Source organism: Salvelinus fontinalis, chromosome 2 (assembly GCF_029448725.1).
Source record: "Salvelinus fontinalis isolate EN_2023a chromosome 2, ASM2944872v1, whole genome shotgun sequence".
NCBI lineage: Eukaryota > Metazoa > Chordata > Actinopteri > Salmoniformes > Salmonidae > Salvelinus > Salvelinus fontinalis.
Window position 1 is genome coordinate 35,241,788 of NC_074666.1, and position 26,667 is coordinate 35,268,454.

The 26,667-nt window shown below is 43.7% G+C and overlaps 1 protein-coding gene across 1 annotated transcript in view; it reads right to left on the reverse strand.

The window, feature by feature from the left end:
- med13a (mediator complex subunit 13a) overlaps window positions 1-26,667 on the reverse strand; it is a 104,236-nt gene that overhangs the window by 54,658 nt on the left and 22,911 nt on the right. Inside the window, exon 3 of the mRNA XM_055873062.1 lies at window positions 21,840-22,008. Within this exon, the coding sequence (XP_055729037.1) occupies window positions 21,840-22,008 (169 nt within the window). The remainder of the gene's footprint in view (window positions 1-21,839; window positions 22,009-26,667) is intronic.

The window sequence follows — 26,667 nt, forward strand, 5'->3', positions numbered from 1 at the left end:
TTCCACATAGTTTATAGCAGAAAACATGGTAATTAACTACAATGACCATAATCCATTGCATGCCTACTTGTCCGGTATGTGTTTATTTTACGTCTGACAGTAGAATGCGCGATTAAGAGGGATAGAACAGTTGTTTCATACTAAAATAGTGATTTTGTCAGACAACATAGGCAGCATCTCTATAGAGATGAAATGACTTGGAATGAAATAAGTCATCAAATGTAATATACACAATAACTGAAATATTTGAATAAAGTAAAATAATGTGAATAAATGATGGTTAATAAGTGATTTGAAGTAATGGCAGTCACTACTATCATTGGGCTTGTATTAATTGTTTTTTTCTGTGTTACAGCATTTAACCCACATAATGCATTGTGCATTTAATGTCAAAAATAAAAAATCTAAACCCGAAATTTAACTGACCTCAAAAAGCACCAATTACTCTGCACTACTGTATAGCCACTTGTTTTTCAGTGGGAATTACGTATACTCGCTTCTTATTCCCCAATATGAATACCAAAGTAGCGTAGTGAAGGTATACGCCGTATCAATTAACACTTTAGACCCTAATAGAATTCTAGAATGATGCTGTAAATTACTGAAACATTTCAAGATAAAGCTAATGTTGTCACACATTTCAAACAAACAGAACAAATGACAATCACATGTTAGCTTAGTTTTAAAGAGCACAACCTCTTCTTTAATATGACACCACATTCATGTCAATAGGAATAACACTCATATTGTCTTCAATTGTGTAAATACACACTATCAAAAAAACTACAGTATTTAAATTATAGTAAATTTGACAAAATTACTCACTCAAAATGTACCAAGTATAATATATTTTATTTATTTTACATATAAATAAATACAATTATCCAAAATGTAACCTGAGGACAATATTCAGAAAGTATTTCAAAACCCACACAAAGTAGGCTATTTGATTGACAACGACTCTTACTTCTGTAACAATGTAAAAATGCAAACAATTATTCAGAGACTGTTTCAAAATGTAGGTAACTGTCACGACTTCCGCCGAAGTCGGTCCCTCTCCTTGTTCGGGCGGCCTTCGGCGGTCGACGTCACTGGCCTTCTAGCCAGCGCCGATCGACTTTTCATTTTCCATTTGTTTTGTCTTTGTTTTACACACCTGGTTTCAATTCCCCAATTACATGTTCATTATTTAACCCTCTGTTTTCCCCATGGCTTTTGTTCGTGTTTGTTTGTTGTATTGTGGGCTCGGTATTATCGACTTGGATTTGAAAGTCTTGAGTAAATTTACGTGCATTACTCATCTCTGTTGTCCTGCGCCTGACTCCTCTGCACCAGCTACACCCAGACCTATTACAGTAACCTCTCTAATAAGATTTGGTACAGACCAGGCCTGACACAAAATATGGAAATAGTAACCTACTTCGACAACAATTTATTGAATGCAACAAGACACAGATAAAGAAGATACAAAACAACAACTGTTCAGAGACAATAAAATATTTGTAGGACAAATTCATACTGTACGTCACACTGTCGCCTAAGTGTTTGCATTTAGCCTACAACATGTCATGGAACTTCTGGAAGCACGGCCCCATCCTGCAAAGTGGTACAGAACAAGTAGAGCACCCAAAGGAGGTTTCTACACATCTCCCACTCTTTGCCCTGCGTCCACTCCGGATGCACACCACACACCCTCTCTTGCGCCCTTCAAACTTCACCTGAGTTACAACTTGGTCCACACGCCCTGGTGCCACGCTATTGTCTCCCCTTTTCCTGCCACTGTAGCCATATCACAAAGTGAATGCACAAGCTGCATTTTGAAAGCCTTCTGGGAACAACGCCTGCGGCTTCTGAGAATGGGCCTTTGCAGAGTCCCCCAGACAATGTAGCATTTATGATGGCAATGTTGAGCATCCCCCAAAACCCATACTTCCACCATTTTTTGCCGCTGCGTGCAACATTGTAATAGCTCCTCAGTTGGTCAAGATGGTCAACCCCGCCCATTTTCTTGTTGTAATCCATTACAAGCTCTGGAACAGATATACTGTAAATTCCTACCACTTTTAAAAACAACTCCAAACCCCCTGCCACTGTCACTTTAGGCCCAGGCTGTGTGGTACAAGGGTGAATGGTGGGACTTGGGGCAGACACACTCAGGTGTGTTCTCACTCTGCTTCATACTCTCCCTCCTCCTCTAAGCTCCCTCCACTCTCCTCTTCCTCTCTCCCTCCACTCTCCTCTATCTCCACTCCTCCCTCCATCTCTATCCCTGCCGCTGAGCCCTGACTCTCCACATCACTTCCCTCACTTTCACTGACTTAGAGGAACAGAGGAACAACAAATAGGATACAATTGTGGTCAGGAACATAATCTCTCTCTCTCTCACACACTGTCTCTCTCTTCCTAATAAGAGGATTCCATGATAAATTGTGTGATACAGTTACATATCTCTCTCTCTCTCTTTCCTGACAGACTAACTGCAGAGTTCGCCAATGTTAGCTGATTAGTTACGAAGCTGGGACAGTTTCCAAATGAATTGCATCGGTAGAAACAGAACAAAACAAGCAACGTGTTAGCTAGCTATGTAAACAGATATCCAACTCATCATATGACCTCCACTGTGCGGTCATCTACCACCTTAACACGGCAGCTAAGCTGTTAAATAATAGGAAAACGAGGCAATGTATAGCCTATGACTATCTGCACCTAGCAAACATGACAAACCATAACCTAAACCCAACAGATAAAAACAAATTACTCTAGCCTTCATTTCGGTGGCTAGTTAGCTGGTTGTCTGTATGGATAGCTAGTGAAAGTGACAGTTGAGGTTGACGCTTTGTGAGCACCGCCTTAATTTGCTGCTAAACACAACATTTCTTACCCGACAGACTAGCAAGCAGCTTGGGCTGTTTCCATATGAATTACATAGGTAGAAACAAGACAAAACAACCAAGTAGTTAGCTGACTATATAGATAAACACTGCAACTATTTCCATGAGACAGAGAGCAATCATTCGAGCTCCACTGCTAATGTGCTCGCCTGTACCAACCAAGTTACCATGACATGACTTGCTATTCTGAGAGCTAATCCTCAAGTTTCACAGCATCAAACATCAACAACACCAAACATATATCTACTGTTTACTTAATTTCACTCACCTCGACATCATCGCTTTTCAAATTGCATGGATGTGTCCAAATCCGTAACACCAACTAACATAGATACAATACAGCCTCTTTCACAGTGAAAAGTCGTGTCCACTTAGGCGGCGTCATTTTGAGTAGTGATGTTTTAAAAAACACAGATATTATTGTTAGAAAAACAAGGCCGTTCGCGACCGCTATAGTAATTTAAAGAAAGGCTATCGACGGCCGCTATGGGTTCTAAAGGGTTAATGAAGCTGATGGATCAGATCAGAATGTTTAGCTTAAAATGCCGATAAACTATTATTTCTTTACATTTTTAGGGCAGAAATGTGCACACGGCAATAGACCTAATGAAATTAGCAGGAAAACACTGTTCTACATTCCGCACTGCACATGTGAGCGGTTTCATGGACAGAGATGGAAATATCCATTAGAAACTTAGAAAGAGGAGAGATCTAAAGATGCAACAACTATTATGGGTTGCTAATATGACTATGATAATGCTAGACAATGAAAGAACCAATAGAACAGGAGAACGCATATGAGGAAGTCTTTATAAAATAATTGCCTCCATGTTTCTATGGTGGGATTTTGAAGGTAAGACATACCTCATCATATATAGTAAAACCCGCTTCTCCAGGCACCACTGCACACATATACACATGCAGGGCAAGTCTTCAGGGCTGTGACAACTCAGGCAACCACCTGTGAGGGTGTGACATAGAGGACGGGGGGGGGGGGGGGGGGGGGGGGGGGGGCTGGAGACTAAATCAGGCATGTGCTCCGCCCCTTCTGATACCATGGCGCTGCAGCCACAAGAGGGAGAGAGCAGGTCTAGACAACCAGGTGAGGTGTCTAAGAGGAGGGACACACACAGAGACAGAGAGACAGAGAGACACAGAGAGACAGAAAGAGACAGAGAGAGAGAGAGAGAGAGAGAGAGAGAGAGAGAGAGAGAGAGAGAGAGAGAGCATAGCTGCTGTGCTTTGGGTCGGTGTCATCCCTCTCAGTATGCAAAACAATACCAGTACTACTGTTTGCCTGTGTGAGCTGTGCAGACTAAACACACAGGCTGTCTGCAGAGAGCAGCATCGCAGGAGTAAATAGAGAAACCACAAAATCCTCATTTACTCACACCCCCTTTCAAGGACACAAAAACACACACTTCTCATCACCCACGCCAGTGGACTTCTACACACACACTCAGAGCCAGCCTCAGACTGTGCTGAAAGAGTGTGATCTATAAAGCTGGTAGGAAAGAACACTTTGACACAGAGTGAAATCCAATAAGGAACGTTTATTTCCGTTTTAAAACATTTTAGTGGTGTGTGTGTGTGTGTGTGTGTGTGTGTGTATGTATGTATATATATATATATATATATATATATATGTGTGTGTGTGTGTGTGTGTGTGTTATGTGTTGCCCGGCTGAGGGAGCTAAAGGGATGGAGGGCTGCCAGCTGTGGCCCAGTAGGCAGAACAGCAGTCACATCACATCAACACAGACTGTCTGGGCAATGATCCTTTTCACCCTCTATCAGAAAAACTCACTGGTCAATTCAGTGAGCTACCATTGAAAGAGGGTTATATGGATTTCGATTTTTTTGAAATACAAAAATGTGAAGTGTAGAATGAGAAGGTTCCTAGATGGATATGTAATCAATGTTTCCTGTCTTAAATATCATCACACGGAGAGAGTACATTAAACAGTGAGTATTGATCCAATTCTTAAGTGCTTATCGAGGCATTTCTTATCAGCTGATGTTTTTCTCCATTGTGCAACGAATAAATGTCACTAGGTAAAAAACTGGTGTTTGCTTTTAACCCTTAGTAGCCCCCTTGCCCGGAATTATAAAAACAACAACAAATACAACAGAGACACATGACTAACCGATGTGACGCGTGCGTGCGTGCACACACACACACACACACACACACAAATGAGCAGGTGATTTGTCGCGAGCCCCAGTGACACGAGTTGGCTGAAAAGTGCAGCACAATCACATTGGGCTGACGTGACTACTGTTGCCTCGGCCGTGTGGTGTGCCACCATGGGCCCATTGTGATTGTCACGACCAGCGCACACACGCTGTCAGCTCCAAACAAACTGTAAGCTCTCAATTCTTCTGCAAACATCCCCGCGTCCTCCATGCACGCAAACACACACCATAGCCCCATAGCATTACACACACTGACTGATAAACATATCAGGTGTGTCTGAACTGCGGCAGGCAGGGTGGGGTTGGGCTGTGTGAAGGTATTTAGGGGATGTAGAGTGGGCAGCCATTGAAGTACAGATTTGAATAATGTTCCAATATTCTTGGACGGCTTTACTTCCTTGTCTACTTCACTGATCTGAACACTTATCATAAAGGCAAGGAAACAGGGAGAGGATACTCTACTAGGCTGCTGTTGGAACACTGCCCTGTACTGAGAGAGCATGCAGTCTAATGTCATCTCATTAAAACATTTACATAAGCCCCCTTTCAGTAAACACACCCAAACAGAGTTGCTCTCTTCCTGCTACTCTTCCTCTCTCTTTGATGCAAATCCTGATTGGCCTTTAGCTCAGGAAGACAGGAGACAATAAGATGATCCTTTGTGGTTTTGGACACCAGCCATGGTGCGCTTTAAAGACCAGGTGGTGAATTTACCTTGTGTTGTTTGGCACAGGCATGCCATCGAAATTAGGTGGCAAAGGGCAGCCTGGAGGCAGAGCCAGGGGAGGAGAGAGAAAAAGGGAAAGACCTGGTGGTATTAATATTACCAGGCTGACCGTTATCACTGCTTCCACTTTGTGGAAGAATATGCATCATATCATCATCACCACCACATAAATATACCAGCCCAGAGGATCACCACAGGCCTTTGGCAGGAAAACCTCCCTGGTCTTTGTGGTTGAATCTGTGCTTGAAATTCACTGCTCGACTAAGGGATCTTACAAATAATTGTATGTGTGGGGTACAGAGATGAGGTAGTCTTCAAAAATCATGATAAACACTATAATTGCACACAGAATGAGTCCGTGCAACTTACTATGTGACTTGTTAAGCACATTTTTACTCCTGATCTTATTTAGACTTGCCATAACAAAGGGGTTGAATACTTATTGACTAAAGACATTTCAGCTTTTCATTTTTTATTAATTCGTAAATATTTCAAAAAACATAATTCCACTTTGACATTATGGGGTATTGTGGTAGGCCAATGACAAAAATCGCAATTTAATACATTTTAAATTCAGGCTGTAACACATCAAAATGCGGCTAAAAGGGTGTGAATACTTTCTTAGAGCGCTGTACATATAGATTTATCGCCCACAATCAAACTTGAGGGTAAACAGAAAATGAAATGGAAGTCAGAGGACAGAGGACAGAGGACAGAGAGAGAGAGAGAGAGAGAGAGAGAGAGAGAGAGAGAGAGAGAGAGAGAGAGAGAGAGAGAGAGAGAGAGAGAGAGAGAGAGAGAGAGAGAGAGAGAGGGATGCCACATTCCTCAGATGTTTGTTGGGCTTGGCCAGCAGTGCAATAAAAACGGGGCTTCCGTTTAGCTGCTGCACACTTCCTGACAACAAATGGCTCTAGCTGGGGCTCAACATACACCTCTAATGATCTTGTCTGACACACACCTCATAATCAAAGATACAATGAACTGTATTATCCCACAGGGGAAGACAGTCACACACACAGTCTGACACACACACACTCACTAGCTCGCTCTGGGAGATTCTGCCTGGCACAGTGCTGCCCAATGCACAAGCTCTGATGACAAGAGTTGCTAACATTACCAGAGAGAGGGAGAAGGATGGAGAGAGATATGGGGAGAAGGGGAGGGCAGGATCCCCCTGCTCAGTCAAGAGGAAACACAGAGTGTGTGTGTGTGTGTGTGTGTGTGTAGGGGGGGAGCAGAGCTAAGGAGGTGCTTCCAGAGTGATGTCATCTCCAACTACTGTCAGACCACCTGACCACTGCACACAGCAGCACAGTCTGCCTGCCAGGGAAGATTTTTTATTTTACTAGGCAAGTCAGTTAAGAACAAATTCTTATTTACAATGACTACCAGGGAACAGTGGGTTAACTGCCTTGTTTTTACCTTGTCAGCTCAGGGATTCGATCCAGCAAACTTTCGGTTACTGGCCCAATGCTCTAACCACTAGGCTACCTGCCGCCCCATACTGGCACACACGCGCACACAAACAGACGTGTGCATGACTGGCACAATACCCGCACATGCACAGTACACACAGACATAGCAATTGGCATCTACAGAATAGATACATGCACCTCAGTCATGAACAAAACCATAAGCAGCACACTAAACCATCTCTACAGACCCACACATTCACACACACAGCCGAGCCATATTACTTTCTGCCACAAATAAAGATATGTCAGATTAGAGCTGTCAATGAGAGAGCTAAATAAAGAGGGAGCGAGAGAGCTACAGATAGAGAGAGGGAGTGAGAGAGCTGGAGAAAGAGAGAGGGAGAGATCTACAGAGAGAGAGGGAGAGAGCTGGAGAGAGGGAGAGAGCTGGAGAAAGAGAGGGAGGGAGAGAGCTACAGAGAGAGAGGGAGGGAGAGAGCTGGAGAAAGAGAGGGAGGGAGAGAGCTACAGAGAGAGGGGGAGAGAGAGCTGGAGAGAGAGAGGGAGAGAGAGCTAGAGAGAGAGAGATGGAGAGAGCTGGAGAGAGGGCGAGAGAGAGCTGGAGAGAGGGCGAGAGAGAGCTGGAGAGAGGGAGGGAGAGAGCTGGAGAGAGAGGGAGGGAGAGAGCTGGAGAGAGAGAGGGAGGAAGAGAGCTGGAGGGAGAGAGCTTGAGAGAGAGAGCGAGAGAATGACACTACAGGAGAATTAGAAACCAGAGAAATCCAATTCACCCCAGATGTATCAGGGAGAGAGAAACAGTCCCAAAACTGCGCTGAATAATGGTACTAGAAGTATGAGGGAGACAGAGGCTGTATTTGTACTAGTATTACAAGACTGGGGCAGGTCTACTGCTTTGTGTTGGAGCATACATGGAAAAAGATGATACTACCTGACTAAAATCGTTTATCAATCATACTTCTGAATTTTTGTGAATTAATCAAAAATAAAATTTTAAAAATACAGGGGCGTCCTTGTGTCTTACTACGGTCTCTGCCTAGATGAGGTAGTGTGTATGTTTCCCTATGGAGGAGAGAAGGTTGTTGTCTGTGTCTTATAGAGGAAGGTCTATACTAGAATTGGCCCCAGACAGACAGCGCTGTTTAATGAATGGCCAGGTCACGTCTGCCACTTCTCAGACACCTTGTCTTTGGCTCACAAGCACCACAAAACACACACACTCCAAAACAAACACATACACACACACTTTCTGTCTCCATTTCGCGCGCACACACACACGCACGCACGCACGCACGCACACAGAACGAAGGGAGGGTGGGGGCCTGACAGATTAACTTTGATGACTTCCTCAGAGTGAGAAGAGGGGAGCCTGGTGGGACTAGGAGCAGGCAGAGGAGAGAAGGAGATGGAGAGAATCGGAGGTAGAGGAAACATTAATGGTTTACCCTCTCTCTGGTCTGATGGGAGGCAACATGATCCATCCACAGATCTGTCTCCCTACCTGTCGCCTGGTTACATGGCCCAACACTGCTGGTCTCACAGGATTTCCTGTAGCTACAGAGACTACTTGGGTGCAAGCACGGTGTGTGTGTGTGTGTGTGTGTGTGTGTGTGTGTGTGTGTGTGTGTGTGTGTGTGTGTGTGTGTGTGTGTGTGTGTGTGTGTGTGTGTGTGTGTGTGTGTGTGTGTGTGTGTGTGTGTGTGTGTGTGTGTGTGTGTCTTTCAGAGGGGTTGGGTTAAAAGCGGAAGTCAAATTTTAGTTGGGCCTAATTGACCAAGAAAGTAATCTTAATCCTAACGTGCTGTGAACGTGTGTGTTTGGCATTGTGTTGTTTATGTAAACATGTGTTTGGTATTGTGTTGTCTATGTAAACATGTGTTTGGTATTGTGTTGTCTATGTAAACATGTGTTTGGTATTGTGTTGTCTATGCAAACGTGTGTTTGGTATTGTGTTGTCTATGTAAACATGTGTTTGGTATTGTGTTGTCTATGCAAACGTGTGTTTGGTATTGTGTTGTCTATGTAAACATGTGTTTGGTATTGTGTTGTCTATGCAAACGTGTGTTTGGTATTGTGTTGTCTATGTAAACATGTGTTTGGTATTGTGTTGTCTATGAAAACGTGTGTTTGGCATTGTGTTGTCTATGTAAACATGTGTGTTTGGCATTGTGTTGTTTATGTAAACATGTGTGTTTGGCATTGTGTTGTCTATGTAAACATGTGTGTTTGGTATTGTGTTATCTATGTAAACATGTGTGTTTGGCATTGTGTTATCTATGTAAACATGTGTGTTTGGCATTGTGTTATCTATGTAAACATGTGTGTTTGGCATTGTGTTGTCTATGTAAACATGTGTGTTTGGCATTGTGTTGTCTATGTAAACATGTGTGTTTGGTATTGTGTTGTCTATGCAAACGTGTGTTTGGTATTGTGTTATCTATGTAAACATGTGTGTTTGGCATTGTGTTATCTATGTAAACGTGTGATTATCTGCCTTTGAGTGTGTGTATATGTGTGTGTCTGTATCTGCACATGCGTGTTGGGTTGAGGGTATAAATGTAGCGCTTTAGCCCCAGACTGGAGGCAGTGTGTGTGTGTGTGTGTGTGTGTCTTTATCCTGCACTGTCCTACTTAATGCAGCGCTGCTCTCTGCTTCCGCCCTCCACAGCACAGGACAGAAGGAGTCTCCCTCACCTCCCTACCTCCATCTGAGAGGGAGAGAGGAGGGGGAGAGAGTAAGAGCGAGAGAAAGAGAGGGGGGAGGAGGGGGAGAGAGTAAGAGCGAGAGAAAGAGAGGGGGAGGAGGGGGAGAGCAAGCAAGGAGGACTGTACGACCCAGGCATAACACACGTGCTACAACTGGGACAATAAACCGAAAATTACCAACACTGACATTGCCTTACTTGCCTTTACTAAAGAATTGTCTTTAATTGTGCTGCCCAACGTTCCTGTAGATTATTCTAAAACCTTTATTTGGTCAACAGTAATAGTCTATGCATTATGTTGATTCATGCTATGAAAGTATCTGCATGTCCCTGTTTGGCTGTTTGTTGATGTGTGAGCGAGCCCCTCTCACTCCCGTACCCCACTGTGCACCCGGAAGAGGGATGCATTCTACCCCACTGTGCACCCGGAAGAGGGATCCATTCTACCCCACTGTGCACCCGGAAGAGGGATGCATTCTACCCCAATGTGCACCCGGAAGAGGGATGCATTCTACCCCACTGTGCACCTGGAAGAGGGATCCATTCTACCCCACTGTGCACCCGGAAGAGGGATCCATTCTACCCCAATGTGCACCCGGAAGAGGGATCCATTCTACCCCACTGTGCACCCGGAAGAGGGATCCATTCTACCCCAATGTGCACCCGGATGAGGGATGCATTCTACCCCACTGTGCACCCGGAAGAGGGATCCATTCTACCCCACTGTGCACCCGGAAGAGGGATGCATTCTACCCCACTGTGCACCCGGAAGAGGGATGCATTCTACCCCACTGTGCACCCGGAAGAGGGATGCATTCTACCCCACTGTGCACCCGGAAGAGGGATCCATTCTACCCCACTGTGCACCCGGAAGAGGGATGCATTCTGAGAAGAACAAGCATGTGACCGTTGTTCAAAATGCAATGCCAGGAAAAAGGCCCTTTTCAAAGCAACTACTGTTGTTCTCGTTACAGAGAAGAGAGTCACAGCTTTCTGTGAGTATATCATTTATTTCTCACCTCTTAATATTGACTTCATGGCACCACTTTACAACTGGAGTAGGCTGTAGTATGGTTCTCCATCTGCAGTGAATGGGCCTACATCAATTAGCCTAGCAATGGAATGTTTTTCTAGGACATTAGCCTACATTTACTGATGGCAATGTAGGCTAATTTATGAATCTATCTAGCAACAATATCATATTTAGAGTTAGCAATCTAGCTGTGTGTTTTGAATTCCCACTTCCTCAGGTGGTGAGTAATGTAGCCTATAGTCCAATATGCACAAAGATGACGGCAAATTCTCTGAAGAGCCCAAAATATATCTCATCATTCTGGATCCTATTTTGACAGGTTGCACCAAAACAATATCATACATCCCCTGGATATGTTAGATGAAATAGCTTCATGTTTTAATCATAAGCTATCATCTCAGTTGTCTTGCCACTAGATATTTTTGTTCATATGACTAAAGTAATAGTCCATTTAAAAAGTATATATATCGGTGTAGGCCTATTTATTGTTATTGAGCAAAATAGCAACATTTATCATGATATGTATTTTTCCCCATATCACCCAGCTCTAGCAACTCCCGCCAAAATCATTTATCGCTGGGTCAATTTATCGCAATATGGATTTTTGTCCATATCGCCTAGCTCTAACACACGCTACGCAGAAAAGAACACAGGCATATGCTCCAATGCATAACACACTGCATTGCATAAATTCATTGCCAGTCGGGCAAGCTGTTACATCAATCTGCTATAAATATAACAGAAGCTAGAATAAACTGAATGTCAACGCCTTCATGTGTCATTTAGTCAATTTATTGAACACTATGTTCAAAAGGATATGTTGAGATCAAGCAGAATTATCAAGCAAAATCTAGCAACATATCAAGCAATTTGTATAAATATTATTGAACATGGGCTAGGAGTTGACGTATCTTAAAGAGGAGTTTCTGAGCTCTTTGAAAATACGACCAATTAGGTCCTGGATCAACAGAACATAAACAAGTCTCTTTGAAGCTGACCAATAGAGGACAGGCATCCTCCTTCCCCTTGGAAACACGCGTTACCCATCCCGGGGTGCATCTCCCTGCTGCCATGACAACGAGGAGGTTCTCTCCCTTCCTCTCCTTCCCTCACTCTCTCACTCTCCCTCCCTTTCAAATGGCTTCCGTTGCTTCCCCCTGCCCTGCCTCAACAGACAGTGCAGCATTGCTCTCCCTCTCTCAAACACATTCTAGGAGCAGAGTAGAGGTGCCTGCGGGTAATCTAGACCAGGTTTACAGACCAAAACAGGTCCTGGAACACACTCTCTCTTTCTCCCTCTCCCTCTCTCGCTCTCTCCCTGTCTTATGTCTGGAACTGACAGACAACACAAAGCAACCCAGAGCTGCTGGAATCTACTGTATACATTCTTCATGTGGGAGGTCACATAAAATCAACCACTAACACAGACAGAAAAAGAGGGGGTGAGAGCGAGAGAAGCAAAGCCGAGATAGAGTGAGAGAGAAGGCGAGAGAAGGAGGGGGGAGGGGGAGTGCACTGTGCATTAGCGTGTGAAAGAGCTGGAGAGAAGTGATGTAAGCATTTCAAACAAGCTGAGGTTTGGGTTTTGGGATACGAACACAGACGAATGGCAACACAGGCGTCCAATGAGAGTCCTAGGTGACGCCACTTAGACGTAACAGGAGGGGAGCTAAGGAGTGACAGGCTAAACAGAGAATATAGCAACAGCAGTTGGGAGGACTTCTAGAGCTGAGAGTTGTCTGATGACTAGTGGGTATCAATGACCTGAGAATTGCACTACGCAACACACTGCAACACACACTTCCTCTAAGGGTTTACTATTGGTCTGACTGACAGGCTGAGGCAACTTAGTGACAGCAGTGGCCGACATGTTGACTTTTTTCTACTTACAAGACCGCAGCACAACCACATTTGAGAGTGTGTGTGCGCAATAGGCCAAATGCTGTGCCACACGTTTGCAGCTGTAGCATCTTGTCTGACAGTGAGACGAAAAAGAGGAAGTCCCCATGGAGTGAAACCGTGACTTTGCAGTCAGAGGCAGCCTGCTTTGCGTAAGATGTTAGATAATTATAGTGACTGGGAGAGTGTGACTTTAAGTTGCCGCACGGTCAGCGTGACGACAGCATGGCATGGCCTACCACTCTAACAGGTTTACCCAGGTCATCTGAGAAAATAGTTTATTTGTATTCAACACAAGTGGAAGACTGAATAAACACTCTTACCTAACTCTCACAGAGCACAGGAGATGGTAAACAACACTCAGACTGCCTTGTCTACCATTTATGCACTGATCTAGGATCAGTTGATACCTATGACAGTCAGACTGCATTCAATTAGGAGTAAACAAACTCAGCCATTCCTGGACCAGTTGTTAGGAACAGAAAAGTAATCTCACTTCTATGACCCCTAGGGGCAGTGGGAAATTATGATTGGAAATTATGCAAAGTGTGTGACAAGACGAAAGGTATAGCCACCCTGGTGGATGGAGGTTCCCTGTGGGAAAAACAGCCCTCTACGGTGGCTCCTTTGGGACAAACCTAAATGGCTCCATGGTGAAAAACCCACAGAGCTGGGAGACTTGGAGCTGGCCACTGGGGAGGTAAAGCATTAAAACACCATGTGCTGGGCCTCCCGAGTGGCTTATTGATCCAAGGCACTGCTTTGCAGGGGTTCGATCCCAGGCTGTGTCATAACCGGCCATGACCGGGAGTCCCATAGGGCGGCACACAATTGGCCCAGTGTATCCGGGATAAGGGATGGTTTGGTCGACTCCTTGTGGCGGGCCGGGCACCTGCAGGCTGACAGCAGTCGTCAGCTGAGCGGTGTTTCCTCCAACACATTGGTGCGACTGGCTTCTGGATTAAGCGGGCGGGTGTTAAGAAGGGTGGTTTGGTGGGTCATGTTTCGGAGGACGCATGACTCGACCTTCGCTTCACCCAAGCCTGTTGAGGAGTTGCAGCGATGGCATTATGGTTAGCAGTGTGGTTAAGGTTAAAATCTGATTTCATGGCTGTGGCTGTGCCAGCTAGTGCCCTCTCTGCAGAGCTGCCTCCAGAACAAGATTCATGACAAAAAACGCTAACCTGCTATTGAATCATTTTCAAACGGAAAACGAAAACAAGCTATTCTTATTGGACAAGTCAAGGTAGTCCCTCCCTGTTCCAGTTCTATTTATTCCGTTAGGTGTCTAATGAATACAACCCCGGCCTCCGCGGCGGGCTGGCCGGAAGAGGAACAAAGTCATGAAGAACAACAACAACATCCTAAGGAGAACATGGCTGGTTTCTTTCTTGGTAGCTGTAGATCTATTTATACCCTGTCCCCGTCTCTGTGTAGCACAGGGAGTGGAGACTGGAGAAAGAGGGCTTGGCATGGCTGGCTGTGAATTCCAGGGCTGACTGAGGAAACCTCATTGTTCCTTCTCCTCGACTGGGGCCTGGGTCTTCTCAGCCAGCAGAAATAGAAAGAGAGCAGGGCTGCCGTGTGGCCAGTGGCCACCACACTAGACTAAGGGTATTAGTATAATTATTAGTTATATGAAATTAAGCCATTGTGTTCACATACAAAAGCAATGAAAACTTTGTGCTTTTTAATAAGAGGGGATATTTCAGGGGCTTTAAAAAGACTGTCTGGGATGGAAACTCTGATGTGATCATCAACAGCCATCAAATTAAAATCAAACAACCATCAGATAATAAACTATGGATGTTGCCACAGTATCAATGAATGGGTGTGAAACAACTAACAATCGAACCAACCACCACCATCCTGTGGCCCTAACCAGCCAGCAGCTCTCAGCTTTCACAATGCTGCCTGCCTGTCAACCGACTGCTTTCCTGGGGTTTCTGGCAACAACATGTGAGACATTTAGCTAGTAGAAAAAGAAAAATGCACAATGCCCTGGGTTGACTGCACTGTGACACCACGCTGAGCCGGAACAGAGCTCCTGTCTCCCCTAGCTAGTTAGTTAGGGGCTCTTATCAATAATTCCTCATTTGCCTTTCAATCCCTGCTCTGGGCTGCTCACCACAACACACTGACTGCCATTTCTCTCATTAGGCTGTTATTTAGTCTGCACAAGCTTCACCTCAGAAATACATAAGCGATATTCAGGCCGCCTACCTGAATATCGATGCTGGGTACAGTGCGCAGTTTGACTAGGCTACTGATATTGCCTGGGGTTGGCTCGGCATGCAAAATGACTTGCAGATCATTGACTGTCAACACAGTTCCATGCAGTTCGGGACAGACGGAGAGGACACATCAGTTGTCATAAACGATCAGGTATTATTAATCAATTTTCTGACAGATGCATGCTACATCTGGATTGGTTTGGGGTCTGTAGACACAATCGATTGCCTAAAACAGATCAATATTAATGGATTTGTCATACGCACCGGCAGTTTTAGGAATTCTATAATTTTCAAACTCGAATGGCAGTGAAAATTCGGGGTGCTCTCTGTATAAAAGTCGCTCAAATAAGAGCCAACACTTGCCACTGTTGACATCCTATAGCTGGTCTTGATTTGTTGAAATGAAACAACAAAGCAACTGATTGGTTTTCATCCCTGTTTCAACAGCCTCACAAAACTTCCATCCAACATTCTAGAATTCTGATGACTGTCTTCAGCAAATTCTCTTCTAACCAGTGATGCATGAATTATTTTTAATTTCACTGTGGCTTTTGAATAGTGTTAGTTAAAACAGCGCATACACGGGTTCGCGCCCAGGCTCTGTCGCAGCCGGCCGCGACCGGGAGGTCCGTGGGGCGACGCACAATCCGGGTTAGGGAGGGTTTGGCCGGTAGGGATATCCTTGTCTCATCGCGCTCCAGCGACTCCTGTGGCGGGCCGGGCGCAGTGCGCGCTAGCCAAGGGGGCCAGGTACACGGTGTTTCCTCCGACACATTGGTGCGGCTGGCTTCCGGGTTGGAGGCGCGCTGTGTTAAAGAAGCAGTGCGGCTTGGTTGGGTTGTGCTTCGGAGGACGCATGGCTTTCGACCTTCGTCTCTCCCGAGCCCGTACGGGAGTTGTAGCGATGAGACAAGATAGTAATTACTAGCGATTGGATACCATGGAAAAATTGGGGAGAAAATGGAATAAAATTTATACAAAATACAAAATAATAAAAAACAGCGCATACACAAACATTTGCCCCCGCTCTATTGATTTCAAACTGAGGCCGACATGAGTGATTAACAAAGAAGTGTTGCGTTTAACTTTCTGCGTTGGCAACCCACTTGAAACAAAATGCAACAATCCAAAATTATTCTACAAGTTGTCCTCTAACCAGTGATATAGAGTACCAGTCAAAAGTTTGGACACACCTACATATTCAAGTATTTTTCGTCATTTTACTATTTTCTACATTGTAGAATAATAGTGAAGACATCAAAACTATGAAATAACACATATGGAATCATGTAGTAACCACATTTTTATTTTTTTACAAATCAAAATATATTTTATATTTGAGATTCTTCAAAGTAGCCACCCTTAGCCTTGATGATAGCTTTTCACACTCTTGACATTCTCTCAACCAGCTTCATGAGGTAGTCACCTGGAATGCATTTCAATTAACAGGTGTGCCTTGTTAAAAGTTCATTTGTGGAATTTCTTTCCTTCTTAATGCGTTTGAGCCAATCAGTTGTGTTGTGACAAGGTAGGGTTGGTATACAGAAGATACCCTATTTGGTAAAAGACCAGGTCCATATTATGGGAAGAACAGCTCAAATAAGCAAAGAGAAACAACAGTCCATCATTACTTTGAGACAAAAAGGTCAGTCAATCTGGAAAATTTTAAGTACTTTGGAAGTTTCTTCAAGTGCAGTGGCAAAAACCATCAAGCGCTATGATGAAACTGGCTCTCATGAGGACCGCCACAGGAAAGGAAGACCCAGAGTTACCTCTGCTGCAGAGGAAAAGTTAATTAGAGTTAACTGAATCTCAGACTGCAGCCCAAATAAATGCTTCACAGAGTTCAAGTAACAGACACATCTCAACATCAACTGTCCAGAGGAGACTGTAAATTAGGCTTTCATGGTCAAATTGCTGCAAAAAAACACTACTAAAGGACACCAATAATAAGAAGAGACTTGCTCGGGCCAAGAAACACAAGCAACGGACTTTAGACCGGTGGAAATCTGTCCTTTGGTCTAAGGAGCATAAATTAGAGATTTTTTTATTTATTTGTACTTAGTGGGACTATCATTTGTTTTTCAACAGGACAATGACCCAACACAACTCCAGGCTGTGTAAGGGCTATTTGACCAAGAAGGATAGTGATGGAGTGCTGCATCAGATGACCTGGCTTCCACAATCACCCGACCTCAACCCAATTGAGATGGTATGCGATGAGATGGACCGCAGATTGAAGGAAAAAGCAGCCAACAAGTGCTGAGTATATGTGTTGTGTGAACTCCTTCAGACTGTTGGAAAAGCATTCCAGGTGAAGCTGGTTGAGAGAAAAGCTGTCATCAAGGCAAAGGGTGGATACTTTGAAGAATCTCAAATATTAAATATTTAGATTTGTTTAACACTTATTTGGTAACTACATGATTCCATATGTGTTATTTCATTGTGTTGATGTCTTCACTATTATTCTACAATGTTGAAAATGATAAAAATAAAGAAAAACCCTTAGTAGGTGAGTAGGTGTGTCCAAACTTTTGACTGGTACTGTACATATTATACCAAGATTGTGGTTTTTTCCAGTAAGGTCAGTTTGAACAGGACTTGTAACCCGACTCCCCCTCTCATTCTATTGATTTCAACGTGATATCAATATGAGTGATTGACAAAAAAGTGTTTCTATTTCTGCGACCCCCAAATCAAATCAAAATGTAGCTTGTCTTCAGCAGATATTTCCAGTTTCCATGTGGTTTTGAGTTGTGTTAGTTTCAGCTGTGCATACAACCAGACTTCCCCCCCTTACCAATATTTATTTATTTAACTAGACTAGTCCAGTTAAGAACAAATTCTTATTTACAATGACGGCCTACCCCTGGCCAAACCCTAACCCAGACGATGCTGGGCCAATTGTGCACCACCCTATGGGACTCCCAATCACGGCCGGTTGTGATACAGCCTGGAATTGAACCAGGGTCTGTAGTGACACCTCTAGCAATGATATGCAGTGCCTTAGACCGCTGCCCCACTCGGGAGCCCAATATGAGTGATTCACTGCTACTTGTCAAAACACAGGGTTTTTGGTGCATATGTAGTTCATAAGGTGCTTGTTTAAAACAAGTAATATGATTACTATTTTAACACATGTATGTGTAGGTAGTACATTTTATGTTTTCAATATATCACAAACTGTTTATTGATTTGGAAACTTCAAAACTGTGTTTTGACATTGGGGTGTTTATCAAAATGTATTGTCAACAGGAAGCAGTAACAGCATAATTTTCTACTTATATATAGATATATAAATGGAATTTTCAACATACATTTTCATTAGTATTCTACTTAATTGGGTAAGACCTGCTGAATGAGTCCAAAAACATGATGTGATTTATTTATTTTTATGATCAACCAGAAATGTTAAAAATGGTTTGACTTGCCTACAATAAGGCACATTCAGTATATTTAGCTAAAACAAACCAGATAAACATTTCTCATCTGCTACAACAATACAGTGACTAAAAAATGAGATACAAATTGCTACAAATTAGCTAGCTAGTCAGCTGACAGGCAAAATGTGGCTGATAGTAACATCCAATAAATATATTGTAAAAAAATGACAAAAATAAAAAACGAGTGCATAAAATCCTGCACAATGACAAAAATATGACTACAACATTGACAACTTCGTCAGGAAACACAAGGAAACAAATACTGTACTCACAGTTATTGCATTCACGCACAGTGAAGGATAAAACAATTAGAATAATAATGTTATAAAGAGATTCTATGCACAACCACAGGCAGCGAACTGAACTTGGTAGGTAATTAACACTGCAAGCCGGTGCTAGCGGTAACCGCATCAGTCACTCTTAAGGGTCCAATAGGATTACTTTTGATTCCTCATAGGAAAAAAGTAGTCAAATCAAATCAAATGTTATTTGTCACATACACATGGTTAGCAGATGTTAATGCGAGTGTAGCGAAATGCTTGTGCTTCTAGTTCCGTCAGTGCAGTAATATGTAACAAGTAATCTAACAATTTCCCAACAACTACTTAATACACACAAATCTAAAGGGGTGAATGAGAATATGCACATGTAAGTATATGGATGAGCGATGGCCGAGCGGAATAGGCAAGGTGCAATAGATGGTATAAAATATAGTATATACATGTGATATGAGTAATGTAAGTTAGGTAAACATTATTCAAGTGTCATTATTTGTCCAAGTAGTCTAATAGGATTCCAATAGGATTCTGATACAGGTGACACAATATCCTATAGGACTACAAGAATCCTATAGGATCACTTTTTATTTCCAATAGGAAAAAAGTAGTCCAATAGGATTCTGATAGAGGTGTTACAAAATCGTACAGGATTGTGAGAATCCTATAGGATTCTATTGAAAAAATTCACTAATCCTACAAGATATTTCGACTAGGGTGACGAGGAGCACCGAGTGTCACCACCTCAGTTGTTTACACCTCAGCAGCTGTGTGCCTCCTTCGCTTATCAGAGGCCAGACACTGACAGAGACAAATCCTCCCCACCAGATAGAGGGGACGGCTCAGTCACTGCTGCGGCTTGGCAACACACTTCCAGGAAGTACAGCCAACAGGGTAGAAAGAACGGGTCTGTAGCCCTGCTCTCCAATTCAAAACCTTCACAACTTTATTTAACCAACGCAGAAAACACACTTCTCTATGGGGACTGAGAATGGGCATTGGGCTCAGGACATAATCTACCTGGAAAGGGAGTAAGAAGAGAGGGGTACTTATCTGATTGATTAATAGAGCACAGCACCCAAGTGTAAATGAGGCACAAATCAGACGTTCTTGAACTATTGACAAATGTATTCAATCCATCTTTATTCTATCCTTCAGTGGGCTACTACAACACCAGTGGTAGAGGGGAAGGAAGAAGGAGAGAACTGGAGGACTGTCGATACTGGGGAGAGGGGAAGGAAGAAGGAGAGAACTGGAGGACTGTCAACACTGGGGAGAGGGGAAGGAAGGAGAGAACTGGAGGACTGTCGACACTGGGGAGAGGGGAAGGAAGAAGGAGAGAACTGGAGGACTGTCGACACTGGGGAGAGGGGAAGGAAGAAGGAGAGAACTGGAGGACTGTCGACACTGGGGAGAGGGGAAGGAAGAAGGAGAGAACTGGAGGACTGTCGACACTGGGGAGAGGGGAAGGAAGAAGGAGAGAACTGGAGGACTGTCGACACTGGGGAGAGGGGAAGGAAGAAGGAGAGAACTGGAGGACTGTCGAAACTGGGGAGAGGGGAAGGAAGAAGGAGAGAACTGGAGGACTGTCGACACCGGGGAGAGGGGAAGGAAGAAGGAGAGAACTGGAGGACTGTCGACACTGGGGAGAGGGGAAGGAAGAAGGAGAGAACTGGAGGACTGTCGACACTGGGGAGAGGGGAAGGAAGAAGGAGAGAACTGGAGGACTATCGACACTGGGGAGAGGGGAAGGAAGAAGGGAACTGGAGGACTGTCGACACTGGGGAGAGGGGAAGGAAGAAGGAGAGAACTGGAGGACTGTCGACACTGGGGAGAGGGGAAGGAAGAAGGAGAGAACTGGAGGACTGTCGACACTGGGGAGAGGGGAAGGAAGAAGGAGAGAACTGGAGGACTGTCGACACTGGGGAGAGGGGAAGGAAGAAGGAGAGAACTGGAGGACTATCGACACTGGGGAGAGGGGAAGGAAGAAGGAGAGAACTGGAGGACTGTCGACACTGGGGAGAGGGGAAGGAAGGAGAGAACTGGAGGACTGTCGACACTGGGGAGAGGGGAAGGAAGAAGGAGAGAACTGGAGGACTGTCGACACTGGGGAGAGGGGAAGGAAGAAGGAGAGAACTGGAGGACTGTCGACACTGGGGAGAGGGGAAGGAAGAAGGAGAGAACTGGAGGACTGTCGACACTGGGGAGAGGGGAAGGAAGAAGGAGAGAACTGGAGGACTGTCGACACTGGGGAGAGGGGAAGGAAGAAGGAGAGAACTGGAGGACTGTCGACACTGGGGAGAGGGGAAGGAAGAAGGAGAGAACTGGAGGACTGTCGACACTGGGGAGAGGGGAAGGAAGAAGGAGAGAACTGGAGGACTATCGACACTGGGGAGAGGGGAAGGAAGAAGGGAACTGGAGGACTGTCGACACTGGGGAGAGGGGAAGGAAGAAGGAGAGAACTGGAGGACTGTCGACACTGGGAAGAGGGGAAGGAAGAAGGAGAGAACTGGAGGACTGTCGACACTGGGGAGAGGGGAAGGAAGAAGGAGAGAACTGGAGGACTGTCGACACTGGGGAGAGGGGAAGGAAGAAGGAGAGAACTGGAGGACTATCGACACTGGGGAGAGGGGAAGGAAGAAGGAGAGAACTGGAGGACTGTCGACACTGGGGAGAGGGGAAGGAAGGAGAGAACTGGAGGACTGTCGACACTGGGGAGAGGGGAAGGAAGAAGGAGAGAACTGGAGGACTGTCGACACTGGGGAGAGGGGAAGGAAGAAGGAGAGAACTGGAGGACTGTCGACACTGGGGAGAGGGGAAGGAAGAAGGAGAGAACTGGAGGACTGTCGACACTGGGGAGAGGGGAAGGAAGAAGGAGAGAACTGGAGGACTGTCGACACTGGGGAGAGGGGAAGGAAGAAGGAGAGAACTGGAGGACTATCGACACTGGGGAGAAGGGAAGGAAGAAGGGAACTGGAGGAGTGAGTAGGAGCATCTTACCTCTTATTAATAGGCTTCTCATCCTTCTCGTAGGGCTTGACGAACCACTTGCCGACGCGTACGAAGCTGCGGTTCATGAGACAGCGCTCCAGCAGGTTGTGGATGGCTTTGAACAAGAGCGTCCTGCACTCATAGGATAGGCCGCTCTCCCACACACCGTCCTCCTCAGCTAGATAGACAGACGGAGAGAGACAGGGTTAGAGTAAAAAAAATAATAATAATTGCTAACCAGCTCAGCTGCAAAAAACTATTTATATAGATACACTGGCTACAATTTCCACTGTTTCACTTTTCTGTTGAACAAACTACCAAGAATTTGAATAATTTAACCAGCCTGTATTGGCTTAATGTATGATTAATTCACTTATTGGCCTAATGCATACAAACGTTTCTCTCCATCTTCTCAGTTTTACTCAGTCGGGCAAGACTTAGTGGGGCAAGACCACGTTCCTGACCTGTTTTCTCTTGTTTTTGTATGTGTTTAGTTGGTCAGGGCGTGAGTTGGGGTGGGCATTCTATGTATTGTGTTTCTATGTTGGGTTTATTGTGTTGCCTGATATGGTTCTCAATTAGAGGCAGGTGTTTGACGTTTCCTCTGATTGAGAACCATATTAAGGTAGGCTGTTCTCACTGTTTGTTGGTGGGTGGTTGTCTTCCGTGTCTGTGTATGTGCACCACACGGGACTGTTTCGTTTTGTCGTTCGTGTATGTAGTCTGTTCCTGCGTTCTTCGTCATTTGTAAGTTCTCAAGTCCAGGTCTGTCTACATCGTTTATTTGTTTTGTAGTTTGTTGAAGTGTTTTCGTGTTTCGTCTTTACTTTAATAAACATTCATTATGTATTCACAACCCGCTGCGCCTTGGTCCGCTCAATCACCACAAGACGACCGTTACAGAAATGCTAATATTACACTAACAACACATAAGAGAGTTCCTGAATCCTGACAGTGCCAAAGCAGTAGACAGAAGTGTAAAGTAGATGCCTAGCAGAGGTGAAGGGGATCAAAAGACCAGACAGGCAAAGGGAGGGAAGTTGATGTGAGCTATGTCTTGCAGTTACACTATGTACACTGCACTGAAAATACAATTATTATATCATACTAAATCTTAGCATAAAGAATAAAATATTCTTCAGGAGACAAATGACAAGCACAAGCCTACTATTTCAAGTGGGCAGCATATTGTACCTGGCATCTCAAAATATAGATCTGAAACAAAATAGTCAGTCATATCTTTTACTAACATCTGAAAATCATATATTGACCGTAAGCAAGCAAGGAGAAAAGACAAACTATAACCGGGAAAGTATTTTTACGCAAAGAAAACACAATGCAAGTCTGTCTATCCTCAGTTAGATAGACGGAGAGAGAGAGAGACAGGGTTAGAGACACAAGATGTTGGGAAAGTTGGGGCATAACAAACAAAATTACAATTAACGAAAATGTACGCTTAATCCAGTACAAGCTAACGTATGAAACAAGAGACAAAATGCACAAATTCAACAGCACAACGGCAGAGTCATGTCTTAAGTGTAAAACAAAAAATGACTCAATAATCCATGCTTTCTGGGAATGCTATCAAGTCCGGAAGTTGTGGGCAGAGCTTGAAAGATGGCTGCCAGAAGTATTACAATGTAAATGTACTTTTAATCCGCCTGTCTGCATATTTCAAGACATGGCATATGGGGGTATAGTGAGACACCCGATGGATTGGACGATTCTCTTCTAATCTTGAAAAAAACAATCAATTATCAAGCCCCATCATCAACACAATGGAAAAATCAAATGATTTAATATTTAAATATTGAAAGTGCGTGAGCTACGGAGAGAAACAAAATGGTGCCGTTTCAGCCCATGTGGCAAACAATAATGCTGTTTTTGCACGTACAGTTGAAGTCAGAAGTTTACATACACTTAGGTTGGAGTCATTAAAACTTGTTTTTCAACCTCTCCACAAATCTCCTGTTAACAAACTATACTTTTGGCAAGTTGGTTAGGACATCTACTTTGTGCATGACACAAGTCTTTTTTCCAACAATTGTTTACAGACAGATTATTTCAATTACAATTCACTGTATCACAATTCAAGGGGGTCAGAAGTTAACATACACTAAGTTGACTGTGCCTTTAAACAGCTTGGAAAATTCCAGAAAATTATGTCATGGCTTTAGAAGCTTCTGATCGGCTGAATGACATAATTTGAGTCAATTGGAGGTGTACCTGTGGATGTATTTCAAGGCCTACGTTCAAAGTCCGTGCATCTTTGCATGACATCATGTGAAAATCAAAAGAAATCAGCCAAGACCTAGGAAAAGAAATTGGAGACCTCTACAAGTCTGGTTCATCCTTGGGAGCAATTTCCAAATGCCTGAAGGTACCACTTTCATCTGTACAAACAATAGTACGCAAGTATAAACACCATGGGACCACACAGCCGTCATACCGTTCAGGAAGGAGACGCGTTCTGTCTCCTAGAGATGAACGTACTTTGGTGCAAAAAGTGCACATCAATCCCAGAACAACAACAAAGGACCTTGTGAAGATGCTGGAGGAAACAGGTACAAAAGTATCCATATCCACAGTAAAACGAGTCCTATATCGACATAATCTGAAAGGCCGCTCAGCAAGGAAGAAGCCACTGCTCCAAAACCACCATAAAAAAGCCAGACTACGGTTTGCAACTGCACATGGGGACAAAGATCGCACTTTTTGGAGAAATGTCCTCTGGTCTGATAAAACAAAAATAGAACTGTTTGGCCATAATGACCATCGTTATGTTTGGAGGAAAAAGGGGGAGGCTTGCAAGCCGAAGAACACCATCCCAACCGGCTAGTGCATTTCACAAAATAGATGGCATCATGAGGCAGGAAAATTATGTGGATATATTGAAGCAACATCTCAAGACATCAGTCAGGAAGTTAAAGCTTGGTCGCAAATGGGTCTTCCAAATGGACAATGACCTCAAGCATACTTCCAAAGTTGTGGCAAAATGGCTTAAGGACAACAAAGTCAAGGTATTGGAGTGGCCATCACAAAGCCCTTATCTCAATCCTATCGAAAATTTGTGGGCAGAACTGAAAAAGTGTGTGCGAGCAAGGAGGCCTATAAACCTGACTCAGTTACACCAGCTCTGTCAGGAGGAATGGGCCAAAATTCACCCAATTTATTGTGGGAAGCTTGCGGAAGGCTACCCGAAACGTTTGACATAAGTTAAACAAATTAAAGGCAATGCTACCAAATACTAATTGAGTGTATGTAAACTTCTGACCCACTGGGAATGTGATGAAAGAAATAAAAGCTGAAATAAATTATTCTCTCTACTATTATTCTGACATTTCACATTTTTAAATAAAGTGGTGATCTTAACTGACCTAAGACTTTTTACTCTGATTAAATGTCAGGAATTGTGAAAAACTGAGTTTAAATGTATTTGGCTAAGTTGTACACAAACTTCAGACTTCAACTGTATGTGTATGTTTGTATTCGGTGTGATTTTTTCTTCTTCTTCATGACAATTTTTTTTTTTTTTAACACTAAGCAAGTAATTTTCTCTGCAGCACACTGAAAACAGAAAGAGCAGCTACATTTCACCACAAGTTTCCATTCATGCCTGAAGTGTGTCTGTACCCAGTTAGAGGGGTGAATGCGCTGCTGCAGGCTGGCTAGATACAGTACCAGTCAAAAGTTTGGACACAGCTACTCATTCAAGGGTTTTTCTTAATTTTTTACTATTTTCTACAATGTAGAATAATAGTGAAGACATCAAAACTATGAAATAACACATATGGAATCATGTAATAACCAAAAAAGTGTTAAACAAATCAAAATATATTTTATATTTTAGATTCTTCAAAGTAGCCACCCTTTGCCTTGATGTCAGCTTTGCACACTCTTGGCATTCTCTCAACCAGCTTCATGAGGTAGTCACCTGGAATGCATTACAATTAACAGGTGTGCCTTGTTAAAAGTTAATTTGTGGAATTTCTTTCCTTCTTAATGCATTTGAACCAATCAGTTGTGGTATAAATAAAATAAATAAAATAAAATTCACTAATTTGCAGTCTTAATGTACACTTACAATACTTGCGGAAAATTCCACAAATTAACTTTTAACAAGGCACACCTGTTAATTGAAATGCATTCCAGGTGACTACCTCATGAAGCTGGTTGAGAGAATGTCAAGTGTGTGCAAAGCTGTCATCAAGGCAAAGGGTGGCTACTTTGAAGAATCTCAAATATAAAATATATTTTGATTTGTTTAACACTTTTTTGGTTATTACATGATTCCATGTGTTATTTCATAATTTTGATGTCCTCACTATTACTCTACAATGTAGAAAATAGTACAAATAAAGAAAAACCCTGGAATGAGTAGGTGTGTTTATAGATAGATAGATAGATAGATAGATAGATAGATAGATAGATAGATAGATAGAAGCTCCAGGTGCACTGTCTTAGCCTAGTCTCTGATTGGTTTGCTCTGTCTGGTCAACTCCTATGGTCATTGTCACGTGATGACTTAGAGAACAGGGCTCCTGCTTGATGCTGCATAGAATACCACACAAGATAGCACAGTTTCCCTATGCTGTTCCCGGACCTGTTCGTGTCGTCTTGACAGTGACCATAGGATTTGGCAAGATCCACATACAGAGCAGGCTAGCGGTGTCTTTACTACCCGACTTTGATAGTGGGGTTTGTTTCTGGATCATGAGCGGCTGTGGCCTGGATGCTCTGCTAATCTCACTAACAGCCACTGTGAGACATCTTAGAGCACTTAAGCTCCTTTCAAACATGTCTCCAGCAAACCTCTGTCCCTGTGTGCAGCACCGTG